The sequence below is a fragment of the Microtus oregoni genome, unplaced genomic scaffold, assembly GCF_018167655.1.
Source record: "Microtus oregoni isolate MIOR12 unplaced genomic scaffold, Mior012 000038F_ref0000394, whole genome shotgun sequence".
Classification (NCBI taxonomy): domain Eukaryota; kingdom Metazoa; phylum Chordata; class Mammalia; order Rodentia; family Cricetidae; genus Microtus; species Microtus oregoni.
In genome coordinates this window covers 13,001,220-13,021,997 of record NW_024543097.1, presented here as the reverse complement: position 1 = coordinate 13,021,997, position 20,778 = coordinate 13,001,220, and the positions used below count along the sequence as shown (strand labels likewise).

At 39.0% G+C, this 20,778-nt stretch overlaps 1 protein-coding gene across 2 annotated transcripts in view; it reads left to right on the top strand.

Annotated features, from left to right (window-relative positions):
• The window catches only part of Fer (FER tyrosine kinase), a 315,759-nt gene that overhangs the window by 190,846 nt on the left and 104,135 nt on the right, over positions 1-20,778 (top strand). For both annotated transcript variants that reach the window (XM_041631741.1, XM_041631742.1), the window contains 3 exons: positions 7,984-8,040; positions 12,327-12,442; positions 14,505-14,599. In XM_041631741.1, coding sequence (XP_041487675.1) covers positions 7,984-8,040; positions 12,327-12,442; positions 14,505-14,599 — 268 coding nt within the window. The remainder of the gene's footprint in view (positions 1-7,983; positions 8,041-12,326; positions 12,443-14,504; positions 14,600-20,778) is intronic.

The following is a 20,778-nucleotide window of genomic DNA, read 5'->3' as shown; positions in this document are numbered from 1 at the left end:
ACCTTATCTCTTTTTACTCCCATTCTTGGTATTAAAGGCACATTATCAGTTCAGCTTTATTTGGGATTCTGGGACAAGCCTGGAAGGACTTTGAAGTTGTAGTTTATAGTGAATCTTATGAGTAAAATTTCAAGTTTCTTTTAAACCAGTTTCTATGAATCAAGTACCAATGGCTAATTCTCTGTCTCTCTATCTCTCTGTGAGTGTGTCTGTTGAACTACAAGAAAGATTGATAGGCAGAATTTCACTCAAGAGAATTAATTCATAAAGTTGCCTGATGTCTTAGTACACTTTGTAGAATCTCTCAGCTGTCTGTGGAAGCTTTTCCTTTGTCAGACATTTCAGTTCTTACTGCTTTGTTTTCCAGCATCTTCTTTATCTTTTGTCCGTACTAACTAGGGAATTTCTAAAAGCCAAAAGTTTTAAGAGCCAAGGTTTGAGCTGACAAGTGGCATTTTCATTGTTGTTTGCTCTGGGCTGTGTTGATGAGGTTAGCTTACTTTTTAACTTCTAATTCTCTGCTGCTTTTTAAAGTTTCTTCTTTTTTTTTTTTAACTAAGAAATTTTTAAGTGAAATAAGAAAAGTGAAAATAACTAGCTAATTTCTTTTCCTGACTTTAAATTTGAAGGGAAAAATCATTCATATTTTCTTATTTAATTACTGTTTTTCCCCAACGTGTGTTTTATAAAGATTTATCACATTCATAAACTTAGCTTTAAATTTTGACTCTAAATTCTGTTTCTAAGAAAATGAAAATAATTCGACTATTGAATTTAATTGGGAAATTTCACTCTGTTAGCAGATTTTCAGTATCCTAAATATTCAGTTAATTCATTGTTGAAAAATATATTGTCAGACCAAACATAGTAACACACACCTTTAATTCCTACTCTTGTGAGACAGAGGCAGGTAGATCCCTAAGAGTTATGGACAGCCTGGTCTACATAGCCAGTTCCAGGCCAGACAAGGTTTCATAGTGAGACTCCATCTCAAAAATAAAATAAAATGACATAAAATAAAAATAAAGAACTAGCCAGGCAGTGGCGGCCCATACCTTAAATCTCATCATTCAGGAGCCAGAGGCAGGTACATTGAATTTGAAGCCATCCTGGTCTGCAGAGTGAGTTCTAGGACAGCCAGGACTAGAGAGAAACTCCATCCTGAAAAACCAACCAACCCATCAGTCAAAAAATAAATAAATCGAGGAGGAAAAGATGTCTTTTGGATGGTTTTGTGGCAGTGGAACAGTTTCTAGCATAGTTTGCAAGTTTAGTTTTTACCTCACATGTATCTGTTTAGAAATTGTTACCAGTTACATTTCAGTGGATTGATGAGTATTAAGAGCCATTATATTTAGAAATCTGCTTTCGTAAAGAATCTGCATGGACATAAAGATAGTATAGCTGTAAAGAGAGTCTTGCAGAGCCCAGGGGAGTGCATGGTACCGTCCAGTGCTGAGCCTGCCGAAAGTGGGGACAGAGTCCAGGCTCGTGCAGCGGGTGGAAATGGCCATTGGATGAGCGTAATTCTGAGGCACATGCTTCATCTCACTGCCCACAGTTTGTTCCATGCAGGCTGCTGGATTGTTGCAGTTTGAATGAGAATGACTCCCATAGGCTCGCAGTTCGACTGCTTGGTCCCCAGTAAGTGAAGCTCTTTGGGAAGGAAGGAAGTGTGACCTTGTTGGAGGAGGTGTGTAATTGGGGGTGGATTTGAGGTTTCAAAAGACTCTGCCAGGTCCCACGTCTCTCTCTTGACCTGCTGTCTGTGAATCAGGATGTAAAACTCTCAGCTAACACTTCAACATCATGTTTGTCTGTTTCCTTCTGTGATGAGAGACTAGCCCTCTCGAACTGTAAGCAAGCCCCCAGATATATGCTTTCTTTTATAAGAGTTGCCTTGATCATAGCTTCTTTTCACAGTAATAGAAGGTAACTAAAGCAAATTAATAGTTAACTACTCAATTATTTGTATTATTTTTATGTACATTATATTTATACTTAGATGTTTTATTTATACTCATTTTACTTTTAATTGTCCATTTGTGCCTCTCTATATTAAGCCGTTATTATTACATATTAATTAAAATATAATTAAGCCATTATATAATATATAAATTACATTTAATAAGTTTAGAATTAAATTTATATTGTATATACTAAATTAATAACTTATGTTTGGATCCTTGTCTGAGTTCACTTCTGGAAGAATCCAGACAAACACAGAGCCATATCTCCTTCACATCCAGGCTAACAGATCTGTTTTCAGTTGTCTTAGACAGTCAGGAAGGGAGGTGTATCTGAGTTGATCCTTCCATTCTCCATCTCGCTCACAGTGAGCTCTGCAAGTGTATATTGGCTACTACCAGACTATGAGAAGGGACATTGTAAACTCGTGTATTCAAATGGCCACTGGAGTCTTTAATCTTCAGCTCATATCCTCCAAGTAAGAATTACTGAAGCACCTAGTTTCTAGTTCCCAAGTATTCCACAGTAAATATATTCCTGGACACTCTTATTAATCCTGCCACAGACTATTTCATTATTATCAGTCACTTTGACTTTTAGTCAGTGTAGTTACCTTCTGTTGAAGGATGAGAAAAATTAGGAGTATCTGAAACATTAAATACACAGCAATAGAAAAATTAACCAAGCCAATTTAATTTTTGAGTGTCTGATAGAAATTTTTTCATCTTACACATCTTGTGAAAATGTGATAATTACAATACAGAGAATTAACCTGAAAAGTCACATTTGCAATTTTGTTTCTTGTATTGTTTCTTAAACCCACTCAAAACATGATTTGCTTTATTTTCATGCAATACTGAAACATAGGCTGTTAAAGTGCTAATCGTGATCCCTGCTTAGCACCAGCTCTGCATCACTACTGACCGTCGTTATGCTCAGCTGCACTGATGGCGATGAGCCGTGGTTCTGGGTCAGGGTTTGGACAAATGGAAAGACTCCCTTTTCTTCTCAGGATTACTCTGTGTGTATTGCTAATATTGTAAATGGGTTTTGTGGTTGACCTACAGTTTAGAAAAATTTGTTACTGAATGCTTACTAAACTTGGACAGACTTATCAAGTATTAATATCAGGGCCACTCTTGGTGACTCTAGTGACACCATTAGTAAGGCTTATCAAAAGACAGGCTGCAGCAAAGTCACCCATAAAAACATGTAAAACACCTTAATCTCTGAATCATCTCTCGGAGACCAAAGACTTGTCATATAAAGGGTTAACTGAAAAAGGAAAGATTTTATTAAGTTGAAAATGTCTGTATCCTGCCATTTTTTCATAGAAAATCAGTTTTTCCATTAACAATTACCAAATAAAATGTCGCATAATAGAAAAGTATGTATGTCCCCTTGATTATAATGAAAAGTTCAGTGGATGTTACAAATAAAAAGTGAAATTTGAAGATTTAGAATAAAACTCTATTTCTGGACTTCACATAAGCAAAATATTGCAGTGTGGTGTGTGTATTTTAGACAGTAAAGAATATCACAACATACTGTTACTTCTTTTAATTTAATAATATATATTATATATAATATATCCATGTGCAGATACACTTAATGTTTGCTATATATCCTTCCAAATTGTTCTGAATCCTCTGTATTTTAAAACTGAAAAAAGAAATGCTTAACAATCCCTAGAAAACCCATGTTGTCTTCAAACACGTGTTGCACTGTTCTGTGGCAGACAAGAGATGCATACTTTGTAGCTCCAGTAATAGATTCACTGGTAAACACTCAGTATAATAAGCCTTGTAAGAACTGGAATAATTCGGACTGGAGAGATGGCTCAATGATTAAGAGCACTGACTGCTCTTCCAGAGGGTCCTGAGTTCAATTCCCAGCAACAACATGATGTCTCACAACAACCTGTAATAAAATCTGGTGCCGTCTTCTGGCCTGCAGGGACACATAATTCATCTTGTGTTTGCATAGTTTGTAAGGTACAGTGTGACTGTGTATTGTAGTGTTATGGTTTTTTTTCTTAAGTCCTATTATCTTCTATTGACAGTAGCAGTATTCAGTACTGGTTTGTGAAACAAGAGGATGGGAGAGTGGGCTTTTCTTTTTCCCATTTCTTTGCTGTTTTATTTTGGTAGAGTAGGAGTGGTACCCTCCTTATCAAGAGTGTTCTGGCATCGGAGGTCAAGTCAGAAGAGTGAAGGATTCCAGTACATCCTAGAGTAGACAGGGTTTTACAGATGGGAGCTGCAGAGAGTCAGATCCAGAAAAATTCTTGCTGGCATAACAATTTAAATCATATCTGTTAACTCTGTTAAATATAGCTTAATGTTTGATTGATGTAACCTTTGAGTTTTAATTTCCTGTTGCTTCTTTTCTGTATGAAAGTAGGTATAGTTATCTTTACCTACTATTTAAACTATCATCTCTCTACATTAAGTGGATAGTATGGACTCTGCAGTTTTTTCCTAACATATTTATGGAGATTTAACTTTATTTGGGGGCATGTGTTGGAAGGTTTTGTGACCATCACTTCAGAGTATGGCTTTGCGTAGAAAAAAGAGAGATGGATAGAAGAGGTTAGTAGAAATAAAGAAAAGTCAGGGGCCTCGCCCCTTCGGAAACAGTTTATTCTCTACCTGTACTCATGTTTCCTAGTTTTACTTTTGAATTTCATGATGCACTCTCGGAGGTTTGGGAGAAGCTTTAATATCTTCATATAACCAAGGTTCTTTGCCTTTCTCTCCCACTCATCAGCCTCAGTAAGAATATTCTATCCACCATCTGAGGAAGGTGTTAGGTAACTCCCCTTTTGGGGGTGTGTGTTGACTGCCTCTCTCCATTCAATTGATCAGACTGAGAGTTCGCCTCTCAGTCCACACTTTATCCGAAACTGAAGCTACCGAATGCTGATGAAAACAGGTTGTTACTTAGTTCCAGTAGCGTTGCCCCTCTTACCGACTCTTCTCTTCGTTTGAAGTCTTGGTTGATTTAAAAGAAGCAGGTAGTCACCAGGGTAGGTGAACTGTAGATGCTTGTGTCTTGCTAACCAGTGTAGTTATCTGCTCATTACCTTAAACAACTTGGAGGACAAACTCAGTAGAGTTTAAAATAAAAACATCCAAGATAGGCAAACTACAAATCCAGAAACTTTCTGGAAAAGGAGGATGAAGAGAAAGACAAAATAAGCATACTGTTTAAGGCAGCGTGGAGGCCAGACAGTGGCATACAGGGAGCACTTGCAAAGCAGGAGAACTTTCGAGGAAGAGTAAGGAAGCCCAGAGAGCGCGTTTAAGTTCTGGCCAGCATCTGAAAGAAACAGACAGGGAAAGGAAAGGTTACACCTTTCGTAGGACACAGAAAGGCAGTTTCCATGTTCAAGTCCAGTTGAAACTTCATGGCTGCTTGGCTTGTGGGGACTCCACTCCGGTGGGGATTCCAAGAAAGAAAATCATAGCATCTCAACAAAGGCAAATTATCCAAGCGATCTTGTTCATAGATGAAGGTGAGTCCACCTTCCAAGGAGTGATCCGTGGACCAGGTGACGCACCCACCAACCAGAATGACACGTGTCCATGCAGACCAGAGATTGTATTATTAACAGATCCTGGCTGGTTCTCTTAGATTCCTCCATGCTGAAGACATAGGTCTGAAATCATTTAAGATCCAGTTAAGGAATTGGAGCCTTAAACACTTCTGGCATCTCTGACATCTGTCTCTTTTTTTTTTTTTTTTTTTTTTGATTTTCGAGACAGGGTTTCTCCATAGCTTTTGGTTCCTGTCCTGGAACTAGCTCTTGTAGACCAGGCTGCGTCTCGAACTCACAGAGATCCACCTGCCTCTGCCTCCCAGTGCTGGGATTAAAGGTGTGCGCCTCCACCACCTGGCTTAAAGATATTTCTTGCATTTAGCCTTTTTTGCAGTTAACATTATTTAAATGCATCTTTAAGTGACTTTGAAATTATTGTTGACTACAGTTATCTTGCCATGAAATCAGGCTGGTTTTATTGGAAACTTTGTATGTGTGTCAGATTCTGTCTTAACTCTGGTTGGAGACAGAGCCAGCAAGGCATTAAGTCAGTTCTTTGTGCACTGAGTTCTCTATTGCTTTGGAACCTTTAAAGATTATTACGATTTCTGTATTGTTTCCTCTAGCATCGGGTTTCCTTTTAGCTGCATCTTTAAAGTAAATATCGTAGTCATTGACTTGAGCACTCTTTTGTTTTTGAATATGCCTATGATGTATTAAAATTTCCCTTTAAATACTGTTTTTGCTGTACTCCACAATTTCTGATAAATTTTCTTGTTTTTTAGTTAAGTTTTGACCCAATTTTCCATGACCTTAAAAAAAATCTATGGATTATTTAGATGTATATTATTTAGTTACTGGGTTACTTAGTGTGCATAATTACAGAGTGTATTGAGAAATGATTTCCAAGTTTGTTTTAGTTGTTAGAGAAGATGTCTTGTGTCTTAGTTACTGTCCTATTGCTGAAGGGAGGCAACATGACCATGACAGCTTAGGAAGTAACTGGGGGCTTGCTCACAGTTTCAGAAGGTTAATCTCTGATCATCGTGGTGGGGTCATGGCAACAGGCAGAGGCATGGTAGCTCTGAGACGGGATAGAGAGAGAGCAAGACTGGGCCTAGCATGGACTTTTGAAACTGACCCTAAGAGACAAATTTCCAACCAAAGACATGCAATCCATAATGAGGGACGTGCTGACCATGAAAGCACCACTCAGAGCTAAGCCCAGTAACAGCTTGAGGTCCTAAGGACACATAGTCCTTGAGACTTTGCCTCTCTAAGGCTCACTCAGGCATGGCTCTGCCAGCCCCCAGTCATGTTCTGTGAGTTCCAGTTGTTGCCTGTTGGACCCTCACATAGCCCCACAGTTCCCCTTCCATATGGTCTCTTAATGTCCATCAGTTGAGCTTAACATTTAGGTTGAAATATTATTTATGTAACTTGCCCTTTAAAACAAATGCCTGTGGTAACTTGTCTGTCAGAGGGTGATAGGTAAATGTTTGTCACATGATGTTTCTAAAGATGGAGTCCTTCAAATGGTTGTCAAAGGACATTTTAAAACCACTTATAGTTTTACTTCAATATATTTGGTTACTTATTATGACTCATACTATAGGTCGTAATTATGTTTCTATCTAATAGAAAAATTTTACTACAGTGTAAAAAACCAAAATAATGAATAAAATATCGAAGTCTACTTCTGCCTCCCCTTCTTCACCCCCCCCCATTTTCCATTTCCTTACTTTCTCTCCACTCTAACCTATCCCTTGCCTTACTTTTCCCTTCCTTCCTTTAAATATGGCCCTGTGTACCATTCTAGCATTATAGTTTTGTGTGATTTTTATAGTTATGTTTTTACACACTGGTGTGCCGCTTCCTTGGTCCCTCAGCTCAGACAGGGAGATAGCATTTTACTATGGCGTGTTGGCACCTCTCCTCTTGCACGTTCTAGTGACATTGTACTTGATGCTTGTTGCATTGCTATGCCCCAGGAAAGGCTGGGCAGACATGAGGCTAAGCAGTGTCACAGAAAGCTGCAAGTCATCATGTTTGCATGCATTAAAAAGCAACTCTTAGGAGTGTGAGGAATGTGGTCCATAGAAGAGGATGCGTTTGAAGGAGAGTGAGAATTGGAAGGTTTTCATGGAAACGTGGAACTCTGATGTACTGTCACACGGCTTTTTTAAGATAGACAGCAACAGTCATGGCTGTGTGGCAGGCACAGAGCATACCTTGTGCATCACTTCCGGGTTGGTGGTGCATTGTTTTGAAGCTGCACTTTCTGAAAGAATTTTGCTACAGTATTGATTTTAATATCTGTCAGTACAGTAACCTTCCTTGAGTCTATTTTGTACCATGTTGCAGTTACAGCTTCTTAGTATGCTGTTGCCTGCACTTCCTTCCTCAGAGGAATTTATAGCAACTGTATTCTTGCATAGATTAACAATTCATCTTTTTCTCTATTTTTGCTGTAGGATAAGAAATGGATTCTCAATCATGAAGATGTTTCATTGGGAGCACTACTGGGCAAGGTATGCAATCAGCTGAGCTAAATAAGACATTTTATATTAACCATGAGCACTTCACATTGCTGTTCAAAGCGTTTTTTAATATTCTGTCACATGTCAAAGTACATATATACTAATTAATCTAGAAGAAGATAGTATCGTATCTCCTAGAAACCTTCTGACTTTCCCTGAGATAGAGGTGTGATGATCTTCGAAAGGCTTACGATGATTCTTATCTTTAACAATAGTGTATATTTTCCCTGGCAGGTCAGAGCCATAGAACTGTTGATTGAAGGAAAGCAGCCGTGAGGCAGTGAAAGTTTCACCGGACCGTCAGTAGTCTCTGCTTTCAGTTGTAGTCAGTAACTCAGAGAAAGGGAAGTGTTGCTTCTTGGACTGTCAGGAAAGTTCATAACCCTGCCATATCCTAACATAAAGATCATGTGGCTGGGAACGTGGTGTAGGGTTAGAGGTGCTTCCCTCAAGCCTGGCCACCTGAGTTCAATACCAGGAGCCTATATGACCTACATGTGTGCTGTGGAACATGTATACTCCCCCACAGGAGAGATGAGGGACGAAGAAGAAATATGTTTGTTTGGGAGAGGTATAAGTTTATCTAAATATTGTGGGCAAGATGTGTCTTTTTTCAAGTACCTATTTTGTAACTGGCTATGTTAGTGGTGGGTAAGGATGAGTCTTACATAGTGAAAGTTCCTTTTCCTGCTATTTTGTTTGAAGTTTCCTCCAAGCCACAGTCCATATTGAAACGCATTCTTTCCAACGATAAAGGCAGTCTAGTCAAATAGACTCGTCACAGATCTGTCAATCATTATTATTCAGGTTCTAGTGAATAAATAATAGTTTGTCAGTGACTTAATTGTAGATATTTCTATGTGAAATTTGAGTTGAGCTTAGCTCCCTGATGCACTGTGAAAAATAAAGCAAAATTTAGATATTGTTATTAGTAAGCTTTTATGTAATTTGTGTGTGATCAGTGCTAGACTCAACTGTCAACTGAGGTTTTAAGTAAGTATTAAATGATCCATTTTTATTCAAAAGTGAACTTGACCATTTCCTCCAGTTTTCAATCAGCATGCAGTTCCTTGCTGAAGTCCTCCCCTTGGTAGGACTCTTAGCACCTGCTGTGTAAGTGCCTTTTCCAAATGGCAGCATCAGGAAACCTGGAAACCAGGAAAACAGGTTTTATTTGCTAATACATTTTAGTAAGTTAATTTTCAAGAACCTAAGCTAAAAGAAGCAGCTCTGCTTACTCTGAGGTGCTCTCCTAATTCAGAAGGATATAATCCTAAATGTGATAACAATTTGCTGGGGTAATTCAATAGCAGCGGTTTGGTCCAAAGTTACTACAAAGAAACTAATTTCCTTGAAAAAACAGTTAAATGATAAATTTCAAAACTAAAACACTGAAGTAGATTATGTTTACAAGGACAGATATTTTTTTTAGTACTAAGCAAAAATATTTTTAATTCAGGAAAATCTTCTAATTTTTTATTTGTTTGTTTTGAGACATGTATGGCCCTGACTGTTCTGGAATTTTCTATGTAACCAGGTTTTTTTTACTAAGGCTATATCATAGAATATTTACTTTTTAATGACTAGGCATGAAAGTCTCAACAAGTTTAAATATTTTAAGGAAAATTCTTTTAAAGAGATATTATTTGGCTTAACTTTAGTGTTTTAAAATACTGGAACATAATTTGTCATTAATATTTTACTACCTTTTTAAAATATATTTTGTATGCTGAGAATGCATGAGTAAAAAGAGAGCCAAACTTTTCAGTAGTAATTGTTAAGTAATGGTAGAAATTAGCTTCTTCATTCAGAACCATAGCCTTAAACCAGAGTTGGCATTTAAGTCATCCCAACACTTACCGTATGCCCGTGATGTATCACACTCTCCTGGGTGCATAGTGTACGTACAACAAGCAGAGAAAATCCCTTGTCTCTATAGTGCTTCTGCTCTGACCAGCAAGGGAAAGACGGGCAACTGTGAAGCACCGAGACAGACACCTTTTATGTCAGAGGGCACTGAGTCCTGAAAAAAGTGGAGTGGCTTGGGGTTGCGTGTTAGTCAGAGTTGCCATTCTTAAAGGGAATAGTCCAGGCATATCTTACTACTGATTACGTTTGAATTAGAACTTGCCGGAACCACCACCAAGCTGTGTGGACAGCTGCCAGTGAGGGTTACACAAAGTGATTAGCCAGTGCAGAACTCACCTGCCGAGGAAAAGACTCAGTTTGGTTGTGATCAAACAAGTAAAGGGAATTATAGGAGGAAGTCAGCAAGGTGAGGAGGACGCACTGGATTCAGGGCCTGCCTGGGTTTCCTAACACCTTTGACTCCCAGCGTGGGTGTGTGTGTGTGGAGCTGGCAGGTGACTTCCTGGAGAGCAGGAATTTACTTTGGGAAGGTGGCTCTGGGCGTTAGGTGAGAACTGCAGTTAGGTGAGTGAAAACAGGTGCTAGGGCGGGGTCGCAGCTGGGAGGAAATAAATTTAGATGCATTATGAAGTTGGACCAGTTGTGTATCTTAAGGGATGTTGTAGGGATTGAGAGAGAGAGAGAGGCCAGCTCTAAGTGGAGCAGGATTCTGGAAACAAAGTTAAAAGTGTGTGACACATCAACTTTATTAGATTTCTACAAGACAGTGAGGAAAGCCAGCTGAGTAACAAGTGCTGAGGTTAAACAAGATGACTATTCCAGATATAAATAGAGTAGTTGGGTGTGGGCCTAGATAGAGAAGAGGGTAAGGACTGAACCCTGGTCATTCCAGCACCAAGAGGCTAGGGGAAGAAAAAGCAGTCCTCAAAGGAAGTTGTAAAAAAAAAGAAAAGAAAAGAAAAGAAAAAGGCAAACAATTAGGAAGACAGAAAACCAGAGCTGTTATTAATTAGAAACTAGGAGAAACTAAGACAGGGAGGGAGACCGCTGCTGGTGCCAGGGCTGGAAGGGAGTCAGGGGAGCTCCTGACTAAGAATTAACCATGGGTTTGCAAATGCTAGTGGTGATGGCTAGGCAGTTTTGTTGCAGCCCAGTCAGAATGATTTAAGAGAGGCCTGAGATTAGTGAGGCTGTAACTCCATCTCTGACGCTAAAGCAGTGGCAGCCACATGGACAGCTATTCTGTAAGAGAAAGAACGGCATGTTCGTCTGTAGCTGGGAAAGGACAACGTGAAATGCTCACAGTGCAACATTAGCACATGATGTCCACACATAAACTCCGTGTCGCATCTGTGACTCAGAGAGGAAGATGGCGGGCAGATACGTGACTGAGAGTCCAGTGATTTCATTGGATTTACTTTGGGGTTTGTTTTGTTTTGTTTTTGTTTCCGAAGCAACAGCAGCAGCAGCTAAGAATGAGGGGAGTGTTGAAAAGAGGGTAGAATGCAAACCGGTTACCCGAGAAAGACTGGGATTGCAAATAGTCTAAAAAGCGGCCAAGCCATAGTAAGGGCCGCAGAGGTTTTTGTCCTGAGTTTACAGTTGATGTGGTGGCAGGGCTCGGGGCTTTAGCCATGTCAGAGCAGGTGGAGTGGCAGTGAGTTCAAGGGGCCAGTGAGCAAAGGGAGTGTTCTCAGTGGGTGACAGCCATGGTGGGGGATAGTGGAGACAGCCCAGTGACAAAGTCTCGAAGCTGGGAATTCTAAGAACAGAGGACAGAGTTCCGACTTAAAGCCTATAGTAAGAACCTAAGGAATACTGAAAAACGAGTTCTTTGAGAAGGTGTTAGTCATATTGATCTTTCCTGTACTGTGGATTTCTTCTCTTCCTAAATGCATCGACTATAAGGCATATGTATCAAAGTAGACGCCAGCTGTAGAGGAACATGATTCAGTGCTGGTACATGTGATGAGTCCCCACTGGTGACAATGACGCTTGAGTGAGCCTCCTTTCCGCCCTGGCCAACAACCTGTTTCTGCAGCAGACCTGACCGGTGGATCAATGCCAGCAGTTCCCTCTCAGAATCTTTGCTTTATCTTTAATCACAGTGATCATAATTTAATAAAGTAGAGTGCTTAAGGGGTAAAGTCGGTGGGAGAAACCCTCTGTACTTATGGCGGTGTTAATGTGGGCTTCTCTTTTTGCCGAAGCCAAGCATTAAAAGAACCCAAGTTTTCTCCAGTGAAGATTAACCTGTGGCACTGTGGAGGACTGTTGCCCATAATCACTGCGATCCAAAGACAGTAATAAACAGTTAACTCAAAATACTTCATTTTATGCTCTCTTGAATTTTTAGCAAAGATTTGCGGATTGTCAGACATGTCCAACAATGCTTCTATCCTTTTCAGGGGAATTTTGGTGAAGTATATAAGGGCACACTGAAGGATAAAACCGCTGTCGCTGTTAAAACATGCAAAGAAGATCTTCCTCAGGAACTAAAAATAAAGTTTCTACAGGAAGCCAAGTGAGTTCTTTAAAATAATATAAAGTTTGTGTTTGTAATTCACTGTTGATCAATCTGTTGTATTAAATTCACTGTGAGGGAAGTTTTAAAACATCTCCTGAGCTCTGATTTGCCGAGGTAGAAGTCAGCACCTCTATGCCCTTCCGGAGTGAGCACTTTCATGGTGAGGGAACAGTTTCCAGTTTGAGCTAGCCTGGAGACCAGTTAGTCAGGCATGATAGCAATGGACCATCAGTAGCGCAATTGTTCTCAAGGTCCTTAGAAGCACTGCAGCATTGTTTATTTTACTACACACGTGTTTATATGTAGTGGTGTATTCACATTTGCATAGCTCATATATACCGTTAGCTGTATTTATGTATCTTGTACTCTTTCTGGGTATTATACATTTGATTCCTTTCTCAAGAATCTCAGATTTCTTTTTCTGTTTTGTGCCTGGCATTTGTTAAAAAAAAAAATTATTTTTTAAGGTGACTTTCTTCTCTATATTATATTCTTAACTCGAATTGAATGGTCCATCTTACCTATCCCTGTTCTGCAGAGAACTAAAACTAATCTGCCTATTTATGAGCTCAATTATACCAATTGCATATTTAAAAACGAAAGTATGATTTGAGCAGGGTAAATGAAGTAGAAGTATGAGTGGGAGATGAAGGAAAGATGGGTGAGATCAGACAGCGGGGTGAGGGATCTACGCTCATGGCATGGATGTCTTCATGTACATCTCCAGTCATAGTCTAAATACGTCTGTGGCCATGGGGTAAATACTAAGTCCTTAGGTGCTGTCTGAGGGATGAAGTTGCAGTCTTCTCATGTGCATTATTGGAAATTCTGTGGACAGTCAGCAGCTGTTGAACAGTGCTTCAAAACATGTTTCTTTTAAAACTGTGATTACTTTGTGAATTAAAAGGTTTAATTTATTTTTAGCTGAAATTATGAAGTTTGATATTAGACATACAAGTTCTGTTCACTAAAGCTTATGACTGTTCCTCCATAGCCATCAGCTGTATATAGCTGGCTGTTCTGGCATCAGTTTACATCATATAGCTGTTCTGTGCAGTTTTCTTCATTACCCTCTTTCAACATTACAAATGTCATTTGGGTTTTTTGATGTTGTTGTTGTTTTGTTTTTGTTTTTGTTTTTTTTTTAAGACAGAGTTTTTCTTTGTAGCTACTTGCCTCTGCCTCATGAGTGCTGGGATTAAAGGCATTCACCACCACCGTCCAGCAACATTTTGGATTAAAGTCAAATATTCTTCAAACTTGACTTTTAATTTCTATTAGAAATTTTGCTAAGTCATTGCTAGTATTTTCTTTATCTCTAGATTTTTTTCCTAGTTTATTTTCATTTATGGATCATTATTTTAAATCTAAAATGTTGTACTTAAAGTTTGTTCTTTATTTGTGTATGCACGAAATATGTTTTTTTCTAGTTATTTTTTTTTCATTTTCATATGAAAGAATGTGTCAGTTTTCCCAGAGGAGTGAGTTATAATATCAGGGTAAAAAGGGTTCTATTCTGTTTTTAACCCATGCTTGAAGTCCTGCTAGGGGGTGTTTCCTACTGTGCACCCTCTACTGAAATACTGTGCTTTTCCAAATGACCACACCAAATGAGCCTCAGCCTCGGTTGAAACTCTTAATTGAACACTTCTATTAGGACATTTTTTAAGAACTCTTGTTTTTGCCGTCTGAAACCTCTCATGTAGTGAAGTGATGTCTGTAACATTTGCCAGCGTGGGATGATTTGAGGATGACTAGATGTTTTGAAGCAAATTCCATGTGTCGTTTCTAATTAGCCTGATTATTAAGCATCGGAGTGGGTACTAATTTTTAAAGAAGTATTTAAGGATGAACAGCTCATTTGCACTTGTGCTATGCTGCACATATTTATCAATACCTATTGATAGGCATTTAGCTTATCAGTATTTTCAAGTCATACTGATATTTTAAAAATTGAGTTATGATTAAAGTTTATTCTAATTGCACACATTATGGTAATGATCATAAATAAACTTTGTTTTATTTAACTGATAAACGTATATACTTTTTTCACATCTAGAATTCTCAAGCAATATGATCACCCCAATATTGTCAAACTTATAGGCGTGTGCACACAAAGACAGCCTGTCTACATCATTATGGAACTGGTCCCAGGTAATGTTATTTGAGCGATTTACTTGATGACATTTTAATATCATGTTTTATTGCATTTTTATGTTCAGTCTCTGATATTTCCTTGTAAACTTTTCAAGGAGTTTTGTATGATATTTTTCTGATAACAAAGCCTACAAAAAATGCTCAATATTTTTATAGCTTCTTGAAAAGCCAACATTTTTGAGACAGATTTATTAGACTGTAGTTACACATGGAATTCAGTTATATATAATGTTTATGTGTAAAAGGGTGCTTAGAAAAACTGAGCACTAGTGTGACTTGATAGCACTGCAGGAACCATCTTCTGTTTTGTCCTTGTCTGTCATTTTGAAATCCATCTCCACGGCCACTCGTGAACCATGTGTTGTGTTCATGTGTGGCTAACTCAAGGCTGGGGATCTTCTCAGGACACTTTCATACCTCTAGCTCTTTAACAATTTACAGGGACAAACATGGGCAACCTCAAGCTGACATGGTCTGTTTAAGGTTTTTCTTGGTTCTCTTTCTTCTTGTTTTGGACAATTACAGAGATAAACAGTTTACAGTGCTTCATAACCCAAAAGTGTTTGCTTGGCCCTTTTAGTATCTACCTCACTTATTTTAAAAGAAGAAATTTAAAAAATTTTAAAAAAGGAATTTGAAAATTATTTGTAACTGTAACCCAGTTCTGTAGATTCCCTGGTCAATGCGGCCTGTAGAGTGCGTCCACTGGTTTGGGCTAGCATCCTGTCTTTTCACACTACTTAGTCTGCTGCTGAAATACTCCATCTGTTAACATAACTGCAGCACACATGGATTCTCACTAACTTAATCAAAATGGAACTGTCTGTGATCTGGACGTGAACAAGCACATTCTGAAAACTTAGGAACGGTTGAGTAGCGTAGAGTTATTATTAGAATAGGATGTTTAAGCATAAATGCATGCTGATATTTGTGTAGGTACAGAGGAAGCTCTTGGTTAGCAAGAAATGCTACCAAAAAAAAAAAAGCCTAGATTTGGGAGTAGGCCAAACTTGAAGAAAAGTAACTCATTAGCATGGGTGCCAGGTTCAGATGGCAAACATGAGCTGGATAAAGCCCAAGAGAGTTGTGTACACTAGCCAGACACACGTATGGCGGTGCAATGGCGAGTACACGCTGCTGTTCTGTACGCGTTATGAAAGGGAACGCCTTCGAGGCAGCAGGCTGTGGTCTTTCTGTGCCACGGCGTTGCTCGGGTCTTGACTTTTTCTGTTCATTTGACTTGTGATTGTTTCCTAATTACCAGCCATTTCTACCCGTCTGCTGGCATAACTGTAAAGCATTCCCCTTGGTAAAATTTATGTGGTTTATCTGATCAGTATTTTAGCATATTTTCTTTGCTTGTTTCCTTTTTCTTTTCTTTTCTCTCTTCACTTTGCACTTTCCACTCCTGTGGACTTCCTTGGAGATAAAATTCAGCAGTATGATTCATTCAACTTAATGCCTGCTTTGATTGACAAGTGTGTAGCTCGTAATAAACGCCTATCGTCTAGGAGCTTAAAGTAACTCCTTTATTACCTCACCGTAGTGTCCATTAGAAGTTGAATCTTGACTGGAGTTTCTCAAGCCTTTTTTAAAATGTGAGGCCTAGCTCTCATCTGGGGACTTTTGGGGCTGATCTCCTATCAGGATTGCTCCGGTATTGGCAGACTCCTGTCCTGTCTGTATGACCTGGGGTTCCCACGTTTGGCCTGCCAGATACTCCATGGGTATTAGATTTCTCAGATTTACATTTTCTTTACCTGCTGGGGATTTGTTGTGATGAGACTGAATCCACTTAGATAATCGCCCTGGAAGAAGGTCAGCTCTGCCATCTGACTGAACATATGTATGAGAGCCATATCTAATGTTCATAGTATCCCGGGATCAAGATGGGGCATGTGTGCGACACCATCTTTCTGTCCTGCCTACCACGGTAGATTTTGCTACATTTTCTAAAAAATTAGTTTTGTTGTGGAATCTAAAACCCTATTAATGAGCTTTCCTTGCAAGTTTATATTAAGCCCATTGGTTGATATGCAATTAAAATGTGTCTTTTGTCCATGCATGATTCTGCAGCATGATTGAGTCATTTGGAGAATATCAGGTCATTAGCATATACAGATCTTTCTAATAGTGATACAGTTCATTATATAATATCCAGGGAGCACATTCATTAATGTCACATATAATCTCATTAGGAAAGTAATGGGGACACTCTCAGGCTCATAGTAACAAAAGCATGTTTTCTAAAATTTTAATTTTAATTTGAAAGATTTTTTTTTATCCCTGGCCATAAAACTTATTAGGCTTTTTCTTTAAAGAGTGAAGCTCACTTTACTTTTGAGAAAATAACAGCCAAACATCTTCACTTCTTATAACCATGATTTTTTTCTTTCCTTTCTTTTAAAAAACTGACTCAATGGGATATGTTTGATGCACAGACTAGTGTGTATAAAGTATTTATTTATTGACATGTATATAATTCTTTGAACCCTTTACCCCAACAAGGCAGTGGACACATCTGACACCCTCCTATTCTGTATTCTCCCTGTGGTTCCTCCCTGGCTTTTCTGGAGCACCCCAATCAGCCACTGGCACACTGCCTGTTCTGTTGGTTAGCATTTCTTAAACCTTTGTGAAAATAGCATCACATAGCATATATTTATTCTTTTTTCTAAAGTCTTGTTCTTAGAATAATTGTGAGATTAATTTAATTTTATGTTTTACTTTTACTTAGTGTACAAAGTAATGTTTTTTGTGTGACATTTTTCTACGTATTGTTGTACTTTGCTTATATTCGTCCCTTTCTCTTCCCTGCCCTTGGCCATTCTTCATTGGTCCCTTCATTCTCCTAAATAGCTTTTCTCCAGCTTTGTGTGTCGTGTGTGTGTGTGTGTGTGTGTGTATGATACGTTTGCCTAACATTTTACAGTTGCCAATAGTTTGATTGATGGCTGTCATTTGTTCTACCCATGTTACTATTGTATCCATTTCAAACAAGGTTAATAACTGCTTTGCAACTGTCCAGTGTGCAAACCATTTCTGAAATGTATCTGCAAAGATTTCAGTGGCCCTGCCCTTGTCAGAGAAATAATCCCTCTGGAATCGTAAAGCCAAATATGTATTTGAGAATTCCAGTTTAAAGTGAATATTCCAAGATGACCCTGTCTTCATTTACATTGTCTCTTGAGTTATGAATACTTTACCTACTTGCTTCCTGATTGTTGGGTAAATACAACTGAAGGTCAGTTCTAAATAGCAGTGGGGAGCAACAACAGGAGCAGGACGGCTTTTCCATAAGATGACCCCTGTAGTGGGAGCTGCGGGCTACATTCCTGCCACCCGGCTCTCGGCCGCCTGGCTAGCTTATGCCCCAAAATAATTACACGAAAACTGTATTCTTTTAAACACTGCTTGGCCCATTATTTCTAGCCTCTTAGTGGATAATTCTCACATCTTGCCTAACCCATATTCAGTAATCTGTGTAGCACCAGTCTTACCAGGAAGATTCAGCATGTCTGACCTGGCGGCGTGCTTCATTGTGTCTGCCCTGGAGAAAAGGAGCGGCATGGCATCTTCCTCACGTCCTCTTTCTCCCAGCATTCTGTTCTGTTTATTCCACCCACCTGTGTTCTAACCTATCAGGCCAAGCAGTTTCTTTATTAATTAACCAATGAAATCAACAGATTGATATATGACACTCCCACATCAGACCCCCATTTCGCAACTCAAATGAAAACATGGGTTTCATTTGGTTTTTGACAAATGATGGACTTAAGGCATGCTATAGAGTCCAGGCAGCTGTTGCTTGTTTGTCTGGTCAGATATGCACTGCCAGAGAGCACAGCAGGCATCAGCTCTAACACTGGATGACCAAGTACAACAGTTTAGGAAGGCCTAAAGGTTTCTTCACTGGAGTTTGGCAGCTACTCCTTCTCTTGAATTCATATCTTCCTGAAGTGAGGGAATATTGGTTCTCAGGTCACACAGAAACTTGGCCTTTGACAAATTCACAAAGTTAACTAAATATAAAGATGACTTACACCTTTAATACTCTTAGGATTATTGTAGAGTTTTATGAAGGTTTTGGATATCATAAAAATATATCTGAGTTTAATAGTATGATTTAAAAGACAAAAGTGAGTTCATTCCATTTCTTTCATCTGAGTATTTGGAGTTAGGAATTCAGACACGGTTATTAACATCCATCTCATAAGCACCTCTGAACTTCTGTAGAAACCTTTCAGTTGCCAGAATTCTTCCTTTTAATTAGTCTGCTCTCTAATTTCTGCAACTAAGTTTCAGTACATTTTTTTTGCCAAAGGAGTAAATTATTTTAAAAACTAAGAATTTTACTCTCCTTCATGTTGAACTTTAATGTTTTCATTTGATTTTAACAGTATCAGTTTCAGTCATGTGACCTCATGGGTATGAAGTCAGCTGAGAAATCCCTGGCACTGACAGCTGCAGGTTACTTGGTAACTAGGTCCTGACATCTGTTTCTTCCTCTCTTCATAGAGAAAGGGCAAACCCAGCTGACAAGGACTAAGGAGCGTGGCTCCTGACTCGCTAAGAGAGAGCTGAAAGTATGAAGAGACGTTGCCTTACATAAAGTTGCCAGTTAAATATCACTCCTCAGTAGTCAAGAAAAAGGACAGGAAAGTAATTCTCAAATTAATGTTCATACAAAACTTGTAGTTGGTCTATATGGTTTAATTTTTTGGTGTTTTGAGATAGGGTTTCCCCATGTAGCCCTGGCAAGCCTAGTACTCGTTTTGTAGATCAAATTGACCTCATACTCACTAACACATGCCTGCTTCTGCCTCTGCCTCTAGAGTGCTGGAATTATAGGCATAAGCTACCATATTGGTATGAAGTTTTTAATGTTACAAATAAACAAAATCCTAATTCAGTGGAATTTGTTTTATGTTTTTTTTTGTATATGGTAGAATAAATTTGATAATCTATGTTAATATAAACTGGTTCACTGAAGATTTTAATTTGACTAATGATTAAAGACTAAATGATTCTTTTACTTGTTAACTGATACTGTAAATTACATATTTGCCTGAATTTTATAATCCAAGTATGAGTGTGCCTAGTTGTCATTATTAGTATCGCAGGTGATACTTTTGATAAAAATACGAGACATTGCAGTCAACTTCAGTAAGATGGCATCTGCTAGCCTGTTTCTCCCCTGCAGCTGTTTGCTGCTGGCAGCCTAATGCAAACACGATGAGACAGCTGACAGTGGCCAGCTTCACACAGGTCAGCAGCTCTAACATCTGCTGACATAATCAATGACCTGTTGACATCCCACCCCTGCCTGGTCTCCTTGAGTCTGCAGAGCCCTTCTAGTGACCACGCCCTTCTTTAGTGGGTGTTGTTTTCCAGAGGTTGAGTAAAATGCCGAAGACATCAAAAGAAGAAAAGCATTGCGTGTCTGGAATGGGCCTTAATGAAGCGGATGCTGGTGCGTTGCCATGGGCACCGGCTCCCGAGGACACTGCAGCAGAGCACCGGGTGCGTTTTCATTACTCATGTGCTTTGTGCTCTGTGAGTAGGCAGCGCCCTCGCGGAGGCGGCTGGCGTGGTGAGCAGCATGATGTGTTCCCTGTCTACCCTTGCTCTGAGCTCCTGTTTTCAAAAGGACTTAATGGTACTTGAAGATCCTTGATGGAAAGGGCAGTGTGGGAGTTATGACTACATTTGCGTCCTTCTGCACATGTAAGCGTTCCTCAGTTTGCTGATGAGTTTTATCATCTAGAGGCATCATTTTTATGTGTTCGTAATTATACTTGGAGAAGTCTGAGACTTGCCAAAGATGAACAAGGCTTCAAATAATATTTTAAATAAGAAAACTTGCTTTATTAATGACATTTCAATTTTTTTATTTTTTTTTTTTTTGAGACAGGGGTTCTTTAGTTCCTAGCTGCCCTGGAACTAGATCTTGTAGACCAGGCTGGCCTCAAACTCACAGAGATCCACCTACCTCTGCCTCCCAAGTGCTGGGATTAAAGGCTTGTGCCACCACCACCTGGCCTATAGTCTACTTACTTTTATGCAAATAAAAACTGATAAATTTTGATGAAAATAGCTAAAATTAAAAGAAACCCTTCATATAAAATGAAGTTTTATTTGCTTATTTTGCCAGCAAATAGTTTTCTCCAGTAGTC